The 16,665-nt window shown below is 25.9% G+C and overlaps 1 protein-coding gene across 1 annotated transcript in view; it reads left to right on the forward strand.

Moving 5' to 3' along the window:
- The window catches only part of LOC111623100 (voltage-dependent T-type calcium channel subunit alpha-1I-like), a 25,404-nt gene extending 9,968 nt beyond the window's left edge, over positions 1-15,436 (forward strand). The window contains exons 13-32 of the mRNA XM_023365581.1: positions 531-686; positions 799-928; positions 1,355-1,551; positions 1,743-1,925; positions 2,010-2,197; positions 2,575-2,911; positions 3,030-3,109; positions 3,214-3,406; positions 9,316-9,405; positions 10,177-10,369; positions 10,519-10,670; positions 10,747-10,856; positions 10,939-11,069; positions 11,472-11,621; positions 11,693-11,814; positions 11,891-12,236; positions 12,286-12,437; positions 12,514-12,623; positions 12,706-12,836; positions 13,998-15,436. Of these exons, the coding sequence (XP_023221349.1) occupies positions 531-686; positions 799-928; positions 1,355-1,551; positions 1,743-1,925; positions 2,010-2,197; positions 2,575-2,911; positions 3,030-3,109; positions 3,214-3,406; positions 9,316-9,405; positions 10,177-10,369; positions 10,519-10,670; positions 10,747-10,856; positions 10,939-11,069; positions 11,472-11,621; positions 11,693-11,814; positions 11,891-12,236; positions 12,286-12,437; positions 12,514-12,623; positions 12,706-12,836; positions 13,998-15,013 (4,167 nt within the window). The 3' untranslated portion in view covers positions 15,014-15,436. The remainder of the gene's footprint in view (positions 1-530; positions 687-798; positions 929-1,354; positions 1,552-1,742; positions 1,926-2,009; positions 2,198-2,574; positions 2,912-3,029; positions 3,110-3,213; positions 3,407-9,315; positions 9,406-10,176; positions 10,370-10,518; positions 10,671-10,746; positions 10,857-10,938; positions 11,070-11,471; positions 11,622-11,692; positions 11,815-11,890; positions 12,237-12,285; positions 12,438-12,513; positions 12,624-12,705; positions 12,837-13,997) is intronic.
- Positions 15,437-16,665: the final 1,229 nt, after the last annotated feature.

The following is a 16,665-nucleotide window of genomic DNA, read 5'->3' on the forward strand; positions in this document are numbered from 1 at the left end:
AAATATAAAACACAACATCAAAGAGACGTCCTTATCGAGGACGTAGACACTAACATGTTGCTTATAATCGATAAGGTAACTGGTATAAATCTCGAATGGAGCGATTAAAAAAATAAATAAATAAAATCTTGGCCAATATCTTGTTATATATATTTTTTTTAAAAAAAAAGGATAAGAAAAAGTATTATAAAGATGTTTGATTTATTATCGAATTTGTTGATGTCAGTGCTTTAAATTCGATTTCTTGACATTTATATCTATCATATCTATATTTTATTAATGTAGGATAATTGTCTATCCTTTTTTAAAGAAGAAATACTATTATATATAGGCCTATATATATTTTTTATATTAGTATTTATGTAATAGATTATTCAATTGATAGATTAATAATTGATTGAATGAATTTTAAACTTAGTATCATGTATGATGGTTATAGTAATACTTTAACACTTAGTGTCATGTTTTATTTTTTATATTTTTTGAAAAAATATTAGCAAGCTAACTTCAAAGTTCTTTATATTTTGAAGATCTTGACTCAAGAAGATTGGAATGTAGTGTTATTTAACGGCATGGAAAAGACTTCACACTGGGCAGCCTTATACTTTGTCGCTTTGATGACGTTCGGCAATTACGTTTTGTTCAATTTATTAGTAGCCATTTTGGTTGAAGGATTTTCTACCGAGGTATGTTCTTCTTTTATCTTTTTTTTATATATATATATATTAATAATGTTGGTTTATTATCGACAAATGACAAGAAAAGATATGGCTGATGACAAATTTCGTATCTATTCAGGACGATAAGAAAGCGGAAGATACTGATGATCCTGATTCCAAACAGAATTCAAATTGCAAAGACGAAGATACGAAATCTGTACAGTGGACAGAAAAAGACGATGATGATCCGAAGGATAATATAGAAAAAGGTTCCAATGATACGGTTAATTTTATAAATATACTCGTTTCAATTAATTAAGAATATAAATTAATTTTTGTAAAAGTGAGAAGTTTCTATGAATAGAATACACGTAATAAATAAGGAAGTTTTCCTTCCTCTATTTGTGTTTATCTTGGAAAATAGCCTTAAAAATTACTTGTGGCGCCATCTGATAATCATCACCTTAAATCTTTTTTTTTTCTATAAATATTAATAGTAACTCGCAGATTAATTATATTAATTAATTAATAATTATTTTCAAAAAAACACACGTTTACGAAAATATAATTAAGTTTAAATAATAATAAAATTTGGAATGATTTTATTATATTGTATATTTACGTCTCGTTATCGTAACTTATTATAATTTTTAATCGTAAATTCGCTTCAACGAACTTTTAAAAATTTATTACAGAAACAAGGATGAGATCGCAGCCAACAGCCAAAGAGGCGGTGCATTTTCCTCCCATTATCACTCATACTGCAGCAACTCCTCAGGGCTCTCCAAATGCTACTTTGGAACCTCTTGTCAGGGAGCTGAACAATAAGTTGTCTCCACTGATGGCTTTCAATATCAGCGCACCTTCATTAGAATCAATCGATAAGTCTTTGGTAACCACTTATTTAATTCTTCATATTTTAAATAAAGGCGCACACGCCATTAAAAATTATCGAATTGTTTATATTCATATATATACTTTTTTTCTCTTGTAATTTCCATAGAAAACTTTTTTAATTAGAAGTATATTTTTTTTACTACATTTTTAATAAGTAAATCTAAGATCTCGTATTTATTTTCTTAGTCTCAAAGTCCGACATCGTTTGCTAGTCCTCAAGAATCTCCTTGTTTATCTCGTACTGCTAGCAAGAGAAGTAATCGGAGCATCAATTTAAATATCCCTGATAATTTGTCTCCGAGACAGGAGAGTTTATCTCCAATGTTTTGTCGTCGATCTAGTTTGGAGCCTGGTTTTCTTAGTAGAAAGGTAAGTTTGCAACGTGCTGTATTTTGTTTAGCATACAAATAAAGCTCTTATCAATCCTGATTTATTTATATGCTTTTTAAATAGAATTCTTTGAGTCAGTCGAGCAGTTGCAACAGTCCTTCGAGTCGACATCGAGGTGGAAGTATACGAAGTTGGAAATCGAAATGGAAAAAGAAGGGTGATAAAGAAAATTTAGTAGATTTAGATAGCGGTTCGTCTAGTGATGGTGAAGAAACTGTCTTAAATAATATGACTAGCAATACCTCTCATAGGTAATTTAATTTAAATGTAATCATTTCTAATAATTATTTAAATACTAGAGCAATTTTCAGTGAAAGTTATTAGGTCTAATAATAAATAGTCTTCCTTTTGTGTCCTTATTATTTATTCCATTAAAAAGACTACAATAAGAATTAATATATATTGATATATATATATACAATGCGCTCTCTTCCTCATCTATATATATGTATATAGTAGTGTGTGTGTGTGTGTGTGTGTAGAAAGAGAGAGAGACCTATTATAGCATTATTTTAGTATTATATTATAGTATAAATATGATGTTTAAATCTTATTATTCTTGATTTTCTTATATTAAAATGATTTATTTCTATTATATGATTTTTACACCTCTTTTTACATATTCCAGTTGCTCCAGTTCCGATTATCTTCAGTGTAATGGTGGACTTACTACGTTAGTAGTGAATACACCAAACAATAAGAGACCCATTCCAACTAAACAAAATAGCATAGGAACTCCAAGAAGCCTTAGTCCACAAAATTCAATTAAGAGAGATTCTTCAAGTCCGTGTCACAGAGATTCGCAGACAGGATCTATTAATGTTTCCGCTAATTTCGATCATTGTAGTCGCCAAAATTCTTTAACCGCATCCTCTCTAAAAGATGATTTCAAGCTAAATAACTTGAATGAGACGATACAGGTTAAAGTCGATAATGGAATTAATGCAGAGAAGATTGAGCTAAAGGTTAGAATATAAGCTTTTTTTCTAAATTTCTTAAATAAAAAAAAAAATTTAATGACAAGCATCGAAATCATATTTAATAACCTTCAATAATAAAACATTCCATTCTTTTATATTGCAGTTATCTTGGTATATAGAACCACGAGGATGTTTTAAAGATAGAAAAGATTACTCTTTATTTATTTTTCCTCGTTCTAATAGGTAAATATTCCAATTTTATATCTATTTAACTAAACAAATTATTTATAACGTATCTTGTTTTAATATATATTTTAAAATTAATTATAGTTATTTATATTCTACAGATTAAGAAAGGTCTGCATTTTCCTAGCAGACAATAAAAAATTCGATTATGGTATTTTATTATTTATCGCATTGAACTGTATTAGTTTAGCTATGGAAAGACCAACGATTCCTCCTGATAGTGTAGAGAGAGAAGTTTTAAATGCTGCTAATTATGTTTTTACTTTTGTTTTTGCAGTAGAAATGTTCATAAAGGTATTTTCTTATATAAATATATNAGTTTCTGCTCAGCAAAAACGTTTTTTTTGCTCAGAGAAGTATATGTTCCGCTCATCTACAAAAAAAATTAGAGGGAACATTGTTCTTTACTCTGCTTAAAAATTTAACATAGTAAAATGATTTCAGTTATCACATTAAAATTTTGAAAATTATCATCTATAGTTTATGAAAAGAAATCTGGCATTATTATTTTAAAAATTTATTAATTTATTTATTATGTAATATATTAATATTTTAATTAATTTATTTTATATTTTTAATATAATAAATATATATTGTATATATATTTTAATATTATATTTTAATTAATTAATTAATTTAATATATATATACACATACAGTATAATAACTTTTCGACAACAAAATTGGAAATGTTGACAAACTCAGTTTAAAGTAATTTAAAAAAATAAAAAATAAGCTAAATCTATAACATTCATAATGAGTATAATTACCAATAGCTTTGGTATAATGTCTTGCTCCTAATAATAATTCTGGAGCTCTATACCAAAAAGTTACAACTACAGGATCTAAATCAGCTAAAGGTTTTAATGGAGAGTTGAAGAGGCGTGCAAAACCCATGTCCGCTAAAAAAAAGTAAGAATAGATTAAATCAATGACTTTTTTTATTTCAAATCTAATACTACAATATAATTTACCAATTTTAACTCTTCCTCTTTCAGGACCTTCTCCCATGACAAGAATATTAGCTGGTTTCTGAAATAAAATTACTATTAAAACTATTTGATTTTCTTTATTGACAATCTAATTATCTGTTACATTCACTTACCAAATCCCTGTGTAAGACCCAATTGGAATGCAAATAATGGATACCATCTAAAATTTGATATAATAATGATTTTACCATTCCTTTTGGCACAATAACTGGTTTTTTATTTGCCTTGGCTGCTCTATGGAATTTGATGATATGCTGTAGATGCATTATAACATTATAACATAAACTAATATTAATAATTATACAGGAATGTTCAAAAGTGACGTACCAAAGGATGCTTCCATGCATAACACGTATGTATGTATACTATACTATTTGATTGTCCGTGTATTATGTTGCCATATCCTATCAAAACCAAGTCAAACTAAAATGAAACCGAAACCTTACAAAGCCTTAATACCTGATGGATTAATTATCCGAGTTTTATGTAAAATGCTTTAATAATTAGAAAATATGTTTCTTCTATACAATACTTTATTTTATTACCTTCATACAGGTAATATATTATAGATTATATGTAGGAAAGTATTATATTCATGAGCATAATCAATTATGAAGTTTCTATTGATATTCATTTTCTGACGTATCCAAATTTAACTAGCTTTAAAATGACATTTGCGTGAGTCTGTATGCCATTATACATTATTTCTTTTATTTTATTTTTTTTTATTTAATGCTTATAAATCTATACATTCATTATAATTAAAAATAACTTTATGACAAATTCTTGACATTAAAATTGTTTTATTTAATAATTTTGTAGTAAAATTATACAAATTTTAAAAAAAATACATTCCATATTGATTAATAATTTTATCTCTGTTATCGTACTCATTGTATTGTATTGCGGTACAACACAGGGACGATATGTCAAAGGGGATTGTATCTTCGCGAGGACTTTCTATAGAANAGTATAACTAGGCTTTGCAGAACCCTGTAATGCATGAGATCTAGAAGTCTGAAGCCTGCACTGAATAAATGTTTTTAAAAATTTTATTAACAGTTTTAAAATTAAATATATCATCATCAAATAAACCCTAACAATATTAATATAAAAAAAGACTTGTAAAAATTACAAATTTAATTTTTCTTAGATTTATAAGAACCTCAAAATAATAGTTAGACTACTGGGTACATGTTGCTTTTAAGTAGGGATGGACAAATATCACTTTTTTCAAATTCAAATAGCCAGATCTTAAATATTTGAATAAGTTCAAATACTTGAATACTTAGTGGATTTAATCACAATACCTTATATTTAGAATCTGCAACCTTTTTCTGGGAAGGGTCATATGAACTGTAAAAGACAAGTCTGGGGCCAGTTATAAAAGATTATAGTCAAGATTAAGATTTTTTTATTTCTGCATAACAACAAACATAAATCAATATGAAATTTGCAATTGCTTTTCAAAAAAATGCAAAGTATAAAGAAACAATAAAAAATATCTTCCATGAAAACATTTTAAGACTTAAAATTCTCTTCTGGAAGAGAATTGTGAAAATTTAACAAACTTCCTTCTGTAAATAGGTTTTTTTATAAAAACCATTTGCAGCAAGATTTATTAATTCTAGTTGACTTTTCAAAAATTTATGTGCTTTTGAACAAGTTCAAATGTTTATGATAATATGTTGGTGAAAATTGGCTCAGAGCAGAACTGGAACACACAACTGTTGCTTATCATGCAGATGCATTGCCAGTTATGCTACCCAGACCTCCGGCCATTTAAATTATTTAATAAATATTAATTTAATTATAATTATTAAATTTAATAAGAGATGGCATCTAATGCCTACCTATAGTATCAAATTAATCAGAATTTAATTAGTAGTAGTGGTGAAGTAACCTGATTCAATACACCAATCATTTGAACACATCAGTTAAAACCTCTATGTGAATATATCTAAAATTATTTTAATATGACTTTATGAATATCTTCTAAAAATATTTTCACATGTTTAAAAATGTGAAAGTTTTTTCATTTTGTTAAAAATTAATAAAAATCTCTAAATAAACAACATAAAAAAAGAAGTCAGATCAGACTAATATAGATCTGATCAAATCAACTCAGATGCAAATATATGGCCACGAACGTGATCGAAGTTGAAGAAGGAAATCATTGAAAAATACAAGCACTATTAAGATTGCTGAAATTGTCCTCATCTTTATATTCATTTTATATTAATTTCATATTGTTTTTAGTATTAAACACTATATTTATTAAATGTATTTTTGATATGTACTTTGGAGTATCTAGAATGAATTAATTGGATTTACATTGATTCATATTGAAATAATTGCCTCAGTTTTGGATTTTGCTGATTGTTTTCAGATGGATTATTGACAAAAACTGAGGTATCACTGTATATAGTTTCAATTATTAAAGCAAACAAATTAAAGCATTGACAATTCTTGCTATATGAAAAGAAATAATAAATATACATGCTATAAATACATGTTTGTTTTGTAAGAGTTTCATGTTGCAATAAAAAATTATCTTCCTATATATTAAATAAAATTTATTGCTGTAAGATACCTACTTGTAATTAATTACATGGTTTGTTTTGTTTTAATATTTGATTTCAACAAATATCAAATATATATCTTAAAGAGGTTTAAATAATAAATCATTGTTTTAAAAATTGAAAAGTCAGAAAAAATAAATTTATTGCAAATCTTCTGTAAAATAAATTGCTAATTCCATAAATTTATCAATCAATTTTTTGAAATCATAACGTCTCATCATTTTAACAGTATATAAATTCTGCAAGTAAGATGTGTAACTGAAAATAATCTATATCTAAAGATTAGAAGTATTTGTAATTTTTTTCTTCTGAAGAATCTGCAATGAATTGTAGCATTTCTAATTTTGACCAATAATTTCAAATGTTTTGAAATATACTTTTGTTTATATCAAAATTTTAATTAAAAATTCCACAAAACATCTAATGGAATATTGATTTATTTGTCTGAAAAAAACGATATCTTACTAACATAATATGACTACTAATAATGACATACTAGACAATAATACTTCCACTTTATGCTAAAATATCAGTTTATGTTCATTTTGATTGCCTGAATTTTCATATTAATTTATCATAATTTGAACTGATATTCTGAAATATATTTTTAATATGTAGTTACTATTAATGCAGAATATATTAAATATTCTACATAATATAAATATTAAATTCATTCAGATACATATTTAATATATCATTGTTTAATAAATTTAGTTTCAAGTAAAAAACTTATTTGTGATATGAAATAATAATAAATGATGTGATATATACATATACACAATATTTAAAAGTTTCTTTGTGCATTAATTATATAAAAAGAAAACATGCAGATTACTATTTGATGATAATTTGTTTTCATTGATAAAAATAAAAATAATTTTTGAATAATTTAAATGATTAGGAAATTGTCAAATATTATTATTATTTTGTTTTATCCTTTCAATTTTGATAACACCAAAAAACAAAAAAATTGAAGTAATTAAATGCTTTTGATGCATCTGAAATTTTCAGTAATATCAAATCTGTTTTTGACTTGAATATGAATATAATTAAATTTTTTAAAATTCCATATAAAATAAATTACAGAAATCAAAACAAAAAAATAAAATATATCAAATTATAATTTAAATTAAAAAACTATTTGCAGAAAAACCCAATTACTAAAAATCACTAAATTCTAGGCAATCATTTTGAACAGAAGCAACTTCAGCAATAGATTAAAATAATTTATATATTTTTATATGTGATTATCATATTCAAAATTTCAATACTTTTCAGTAATATCTGTTTTTCCAGAAAAAAATTTTTTTACAGTATATCCTTGTACAGAAAAGAAATTAGATAGCAGCAAAAGAGTTTGAAAAGTGAATAAAACTATTTGATTAGAATTATAAAAAAAACTAAAGCTTGGTATTACTTTTGATTAAACTAATAATGTATTTATGACTTGATTATGTTAGCTAAATTACTTTTCAAAGAAAGCTAAGTTTAAAAATATTAATATAATTGTTTCTACAAGTTAAAATGAAACAAAGCAGACTACATTGAAAGATGTTTTTATATTTTAAAATAATTAATATCTATATTGATAACAAACAAAATCTTATTTTATCTATACAAAACTAAAAAATTCATCAAATTTTATTTTTAAATTCCACTATGTAGAAAATTATAAAAAATCAATCTATCTTTTCAATTCAAAAAATTATTNAAAAAAATAATAATAATAAAAATAATATATTTTTCCTAAATTAATTTTGAAGTATAAAAGAATCCATCAAATTATTTAACTAGTGACTAATTTATATACAAATATGAAATGTTAATGCATTTATAGATATAATTAGTAAAATACTAAATGAAAAGTTTTCAATGAAAACTAGCTATTAATTAAAAATATAGATCAAAAATACATTATAGAAGATTCAATATGTGTTAATGAAAGAGATGTAGAATATAATTAATCACTCGAATTCATACATTTTAAAAATCTTGACATTTTCAATAATTAATCCAACCATTCTATTTTTAAATCTACGTATTACAATATACGTAACATGAATAAATATATTTCTATAGGTTACTATTTATATTTCTCTATTTATACGTGTCTTTATGTGTATTTTACTATATTTATACAGGTTTGTGTAACGAGTGACTGTTATACAATATTTTATGAATCTGAAATAAAAACTTAATTGTTATATACAGCTTAAATATAATGACTAAAAAAATAACTTATATATTAACACACGTTATGTATTAGAATATCGTTTTGAAATTAATCTAACACGTCCTTCTATAGAATTAAATAACGATAACTATACAAGCCTATATTTCTGTAGAAAAATTTAATATACAAGATGTTCCATAAGTGTACTTCTATGGTACATTTATAGGACTTATGAGTCTGTTATTAAACTCTTCGATTGCTGGTCCTACCATAAAAATAATTCCTTAATAAACAAAGATTAATATAACACCTGTAGTCTCAATTTTTACATATAATCCTCCATATATGTGTATAATTTTTAATGATTAATTAAAAACAAAATTAATTAGAGTTTTAAGAATATTTTAATCTATTTGTCCGTTATATACAGGTTATTTTTTTTTATTTTTTTTTCAGGCGCTTATGACCCTATTTGTTCTTTCTTCCAAAGATGGATGGGTGAATATTATGTATACCGGCCTTGATGCTGTCGATGTAGACATGCAAGTAATTAATTTTCTCATTTTGATATTAAATTTATATAAATATAACATCGATAATAATATATGGAAATAAGTTTTTAATTTGGCTAAAAAAAATAATAAAAATCGATTAAAAATTTTTTATATATGGAGAGAAATTTAAAGTTTATCCATTAATGCGAATGTTCTTTTTAATCTTTTAATATATATCCCTTTGAGAGATATTAAGAAGGTAATATTTTTTCGGTATCAATACTTCATTTCAAATAGAAATTTAAAAAAAAAAAATTTTGCAATTTAGATATTTAAAGACCATTAATAAAGCTATAGAATAGTAGAGGATATGATTAAAATAGATACGATAATGCTACTTTTAATACTAGTGAAGGAAAAATTCATGATTAAAGAACGTATAAAGAAGATTAGAGAATTGGGAATATAAAATAAAAAATCGATGAACAGTGACAAAGTAACCTTAAGTATATATATATAAAAAAAATGTGGGCTATAAGAATGGAAAAATTTTTTAAATTTTCAATTAAATCTTTATTTATTAAAATATCACAAAAGAATTACAGAATTTCGTTAGCAAATTTTATTGTACACTTTTAATAATTTATACGAATTTACTATTATTATTTTTAAATAATATTTCGGGCATTTCAACGTTAAAGTTAAGCATTAAATTTAAATTATTTAACACATAAACTACAAAAGAAATAGTAGTAGTAGTATTAGTAATAATAGAAGTAGTGTAGTAGAGATAATTTTTATGATAGTTTTATATTTCCCTCAGCCAGTGGAAAATCATAGCGTTTGGAGACTTTTTTACTTCATATCATTTCTTCTCCTTGTGGCCTTTTTCGTTCTCAACATGTTTGTTGGGGTGGTAGTTGAGAACTTTCACAGATGTCGTGAACAGCAAGAGAAGGAAGAGAAAGCGAGAAGAGCCGCTAAAAGAGCTAAAAAACTCGAAAAGAAACGAAAGAGTAAATGAATTATTATCTTATTAAATTAATTATTTAAATTTCTACTTTAATTTACATTCATTAACCTTAATAACTTTTTTTAAAAATGTTTATGTAACAAGTCATTTTATAACACGTATAATCGTTTACGTGTTATATCTTTTTTACAGAATTAATGGAACCACCCTATTATATCAATTATTCCAAACCAAGATTATTTACGCATAGCATTGTAACCAGCAAATATTTTGATTTAGCTATCGCAGCTGTTATTGGATTAAATGTAGTCACTATGGCTATGGAATTTTATATGATGCCTAAAGTAAGTTTTATTATCGATGTTCGTCATTTATAAACAAATTTATAAACTATAATTCTTTAAATTATTTTTTTTAAAGGAGCTTGTTTACGCTTTGAAGATCTTCAACTATTTTTTTACAGCTGTTTTTATCCTGGAAGCTGTAATGAAAGTCCTTGCATTAGGTGTTGTTAAATATCTTAAAGATAAGTGAGTAACGAGTTATTATTAGTTATTTTTATATATATATATATAGCCTGTATATTCCATGCTGATGCTTAATATCCTGTAGATGGAACCAGTTAGATGTTATAATTGTTATTTTATCAATTGTTGGAATAACGTTAGAAGAGATGGAATCTGATGTCATGCCGATTAATCCAACTATAATGCGGGTTATGAGAGTGTTAAGGATAGCAAGAGGTGAGCTATAAATAAATTCCCTTTATAATAAACATTCTTTTCCTTATGGATTTTCAATTATAAAATATTTATAAAGGGATAAAGTTATATGAATTATTAAATATATATGACACGAAAGTAAATTTCTTTATTAAATACATTTGACGGAAATATTCGTCATACTACTTTCTGTGACAATTATTTAATATTTGACGGATATATCCGACAAACATACAGACAAGGTAATTTATAATATTCTTTTCTCATAGATAGGTCAAGTACAATTTTTTTATTTANTATATATATATTTTTTCTATTTTAAAAATTAAACTAAATTAGTTAATAAAATTAATAAAAATAAATTAATAAAATTAATTAGTTCATCCAAGAATAAATTTTAATTCTAAATGTTTTGGTGAACAGTTTTGAAATTGTTAAAAATGGCCAAAGGCATTAGAGCTTTATTGGATACCGTAATGCAAGCCTTACCCCAAGTTGGAAATCTGGGTCTGCTTTTCTTTCTCCTGTTTTTTATTTTCGCTGCTCTTGGAGTTGAATTGTTTGGTCGCTTAGGTAAGTGCATTTTGTAAAGAATTTGTTAACAAAAATTCCTAACATTTTAATGGATTTTTTTTAATACTCAGAATGTACAGAAGAGTTTCCTTGTGAGGGTCTCGGAGAACATGCCCATTTCAGAAACTTTGGTATGGCATTTCTCACCTTATTTCGAGTCGCCACCGGCGACAACTGGAACGGAATAATGAAAGTACGTAGTTTGATTCTAATTGCTTAATTCATTAACGGACGTTGCTTACTAATGATCATTGTCCACTTCTCTTCAGGATACTCTCCGAGAATCGTGTGATTCTTCGAGCGATTGTGTTCGTAATTGTTGTGTGTCTGCTTTCATTGCACCGTTGTACTTCGTCGTGTTCGTGTTAATGGCACAATTTGTTTTGGTGAATGTAGTTGTGGCAGTATTGATGAAGCATTTGGAAGAATCGCACAAACATATGGAAGACGATTTAGAGATGGATGCGGAAATTGAACAAGAGCTGGCAGCCGAACAAGAACAGAAACTCCGAGAAGTTGCTGCTGCCGAGAGTTTGTTGGAAGTGGTAATTTTTTACTTGCCTAATTTTATTAATCTTAATATAATAATTTATTGCACGTTATGTTATGTAACAAGTCATTTTATAACACGTATAATCGTTTACGTGTTATATCTTTTTTACAGAATTAATGGAACCACCCTATTATATCAATTATTCCAAACCAAGATTATTTACGCATAGCATTGTAACCAGCAAATATTTTGATTTAGCTATCGCAGCTGTTATTGGATTAAATGTAGTCACTATGGCTATGGAATTTTATATGATGCCTAAAGTAAGTTTTATTATCGATGTTCGTCATTTATAAACAAATTTATAAACTATAATTCTTTAAATTATTTTTTTTAAAGGAGCTTGTTTACGCTTTGAAGATCTTCAACTATTTTTTTACAGCTGTTTTTATCCTGGAAGCTGTAATGAAAGTCCTTGCATTAGGTGTTGTTAAATATCTTAAAGATAAGTGAGTAACGAGTTATTATTAGTTATTTTTATATATATATATATAGCCTGTATATTCCATGCTGATGCTTAATATCCTGTAGATGGAACCAGTTAGATGTTATAATTGTTATTTTATCAATTGTTGGAATAACGTTAGAAGAGATGGAATCTGATGTCATGCCGATTAATCCAACTATAATGCGGGTTATGAGAGTGTTAAGGATAGCAAGAGGTGAGCTATAAATAAATTCCCTTTATAATAAACATTCTTTTCCTTATGGATTTTAAATTATAAAATATTTATAGGCCTATACCTATTCATCTTTATTCAGTTTGTATTATTACTATACAAATAATAAAAATTTTAAATTAATTTAAAATCATAAATTACAATAGACATTTCTATAGAAAAGGATTTATTTTCAGATTCAAATTGAGATATGAAATAACATTCTTTAAAGCTTTAGATAATGAATTTTAAATTAAAATATTTATCTTTAATACATAAGAATAGTGTAAAAAGAATTATAATGATTCAAGTTCGATTCTCACCTCAAGCAGTTTAACTTCTTTCCTCGAGTGAACCCTTAGAACCAATACACAGAAGCTAGTATATTGTAACTTTTTGATTCTTTTCTATACTTTTTTTCAATATAGAAAAATCAGAAACAAAATTTTGTCAGTTGTACTTAAAAATGCATAATTCTATAACGTTTCTGCCTGAATAAAAATTAAATTAAAGGTAAAATTTTATTTAACAATGGAGTAAGAAAATACATTAGAAAATATAAAATTGTTTAGTACAACAACGTAACTAGAAAAATGAGAAAAATAAATATTTAATGATTCTCGAGTATAAAATAAATTACGAGAATTTTATTAATTATTCTTTGCAAAAAAAAATAATAATAATATCGGAATTATGTCAGAGCAGCGGTAGTGGATTATCAGTGCTCAGGACCTTTAGGTTACTGCGAATACTGAAACTAGTTCGCTTTATGCCAGCACTTCGACGTCAATTGGTTGTTATGCTTCGCACTATCGATAATGTTGCAGTATTTTTTGCATTATTAATTCTCTTCATTTTTATTTTCAGGTAGGATATCTTTTCCTTAATTAAATTCTAGAAAAAAAAAATTGTAGACCAAATGCAAATTTTTCTGTATCCTCTTATTTTTTTTTTTTTTTCAATATGGTTGCTTGATCGTCATTCGCTTGTATTTGTATTTGGTCCAAATATTAATGTATTTCCCCATTAAAAAAAAAGAATAATAATTTTGAAACTTGAAGGTGGCTTATAAAATTATAATTGGAACGTGGAAAACGGCTTCCTGTACTTAAATTTTATTTTTATGACATTNATTATTATTTTTATTATTTTTTTTCGTTGCAGTTAGTATAGAATTGCCGGTTATCAATATTGGTTTGGAGCAAAACGAAACACAAGAAGATAATTCAGTTACGGGAGATGCCACATCTATCTTAAATATTAATTTGAGGCAAGCATCTCCAGACGAACCCATTGATAAAGTAGCCGTGGCCGACTTATCTCCTATTCCACTTCGGGTTGTGTCCGTCTACAATGGAATTCAGGAAGCAAAAGTTGCACCATCGCATTGTGTGACGAAAGAAACGGGTAGTTACTGTTCGCAGGAAGAGGGAAGTTCGAAATTTCCTTCGACACAAAATTCTGGAGATTCGTCATTCTTCGAAATCGAAGTCGATAAAGAATCGCAAGTGTCAGGTTTCCAACTTGTAGAATCAAAAAATAAAGACAATAAAGAGGACCAAATTGATTCTAGGAGAATCCAGAGTAATTTAGAATCCTATCCTCAATCGGATAGTAAAGAAGAACTTATTCATTTGTGTACTAGTAACATTGATAACATATCCGAAAATGAAGAATCATCAGGATTATTTTCTCAAAGTATTAATCAAGAATTTAGTTCAGAAAATAGTGAGAATCAACAGTCGATGATGTTATGTCATCAAAAAGTACAAGATGTAAAACTTTATAATCAAAATGGTGATCAAAATGAACCGTCAAGTTTGCAAAATAGTGATAAACAGCAAATTACGTCGGTATATTCATCATTAGCTAAGAAGGACCAGGATCTGTCAGCAGATTGCTATCGACTGATCAAAACTGATGAAGCATCAATGTGCTTGCCTCTCAGTCAAGATTCATTAACATTCGATAAATCTGAATACAATAAATTATCAGATAGTATTATTAGTGGTTCTAGTTGCGATGGCAAAGAATCATCGTCCAATTATTCTTCCACAGTCCATTCGTCTCCCGTCTGTCATTCCACCCTATCTCTCATGATAGACAGTTCTGAAGGCACTTCCAGTCCAGAAAATGCAGATGCTCAGGACAACAATAGCAATTCCAATTTAGTATCATGAACTAATAATAAGACTTCACCAACTGAAGTACAACATCTCGGGCATGCTTCCGTATTCTATTATGAAGCCCTTTAAGAAAGTAGACTGCACGACAGGCCCAAACAATATTGAAGTACCCAAAGGATAATATGCTTCTTTCTAAACCTGTATATCTTATGTTTTAAATGTCTTTTATCACCAAATGACTAAGTTATTTCTTCACATCGTTAATCTACACCGTCCCGTTTAGAAAGAATCATCATCCTTTACTCTTCAACTGCTGTTATGCCGTCAGTGCAATGAAGAAGAAGATATATTTATTTTGTTTTCTACACCCAGACGACCTGTAGACAACCGTTGCCTTCCTTTCTATGTAGAAAGGGAGTTCTAAACATACTTTGTAAACAGAAAATACGAAGCGAATTAAAAATATACAAAAATAACATGTGCAATTTATTTATTATTATACTTTCCAATTTTTAGTCTTAAATCTTTATGTTAAATTTATATAATTCCTCAGATTTAGAAAGAAAAAAAAAATTAATCAATTTAACTTATATTTATTGCATAATTATATTAAAAAAAATGATATAAAATTTAGTATATAGTAATCTTTTTAATGTCATTTAAACCTTATTTTAACTTCTACTGTTATGATAATTAACTTTTAAGTAAGCAAATAAAGTACACATAAACTTATTTGATCGCATTTTGACTAAATTTTCTATGGAATAATATATATATAAATCAATATAATTTTTTCCTTCTTTAACTATATTAATAATCAAATGTCAAAATTTCACTTAAATTAATTGATTTTCATGATAATTTTCTCAGCGATTAATTAAACTATTTTAAATAATTCTCCCATTTTAAAGCAAGGATAAAGTTAACTTATCAAAATGTCACCCATAGAAATAAACAAGATTATTTCTTTTATAAAATTCACGATAAATTTAAAAAAAATAAATGACTAAAAATGTACAATAAATGTTATTTATATTAATAATATATATATATATATATAATCTAGGACATATTTTGATAAATGCAACAGTCATTTTTCATTATTATATTGATATATAATAATAAAATTCTAAAAGAATAATTTAAAGTAATCAACGTACCGTATAACATAATTTTATAATATTAAGTTAATGCGATAAGAAATACGAAATTCGACATTTTATCAAATATAGAATATACATTTTCTCTCTAAGAAAAACATAAAAGTCATAAATATCTTTAATGGAAGTATCTTTTTTTCCTGTTGATTTTTATTTTTTTCTTCTAAACAAAATTGAGATGAAATTTTTTATTACAAATTTTGATGGTCTACACACAATAAAAAAAGCATACAGTGTATATATATATAGGCCTATATATATCGATTTATTCTTCTACAACGAATTATTTAAACATCATTAATGATTACTTTAAACTACTTTAAACAAATTAAAACATGTTTAAATAAAGAAAACTAAAAATAAAATTAAATTATTATAATTTTTACTTATTTATTTTTCATTTTCTTAAAATAAAAGAATAAATTAAATTAAAAATTCTAGAAGAAAGAAAGAAAGAAAAAAAAAACAATTTTTTAAAAAACTTTTCTTTATAAAGAATAATAGAATTAAAAAAACTTTTCTTGATATAAATTATTAAAATAAAAC

Source organism: Centruroides sculpturatus, unplaced genomic scaffold (assembly GCF_000671375.1).
Source record: "Centruroides sculpturatus isolate CEXI.00-Female unplaced genomic scaffold, Cexi_2.0 scaffold346, whole genome shotgun sequence".
In the NCBI taxonomy this organism is placed as follows: Eukaryota; Metazoa; Arthropoda; class Arachnida; order Scorpiones; family Buthidae; genus Centruroides; species Centruroides sculpturatus.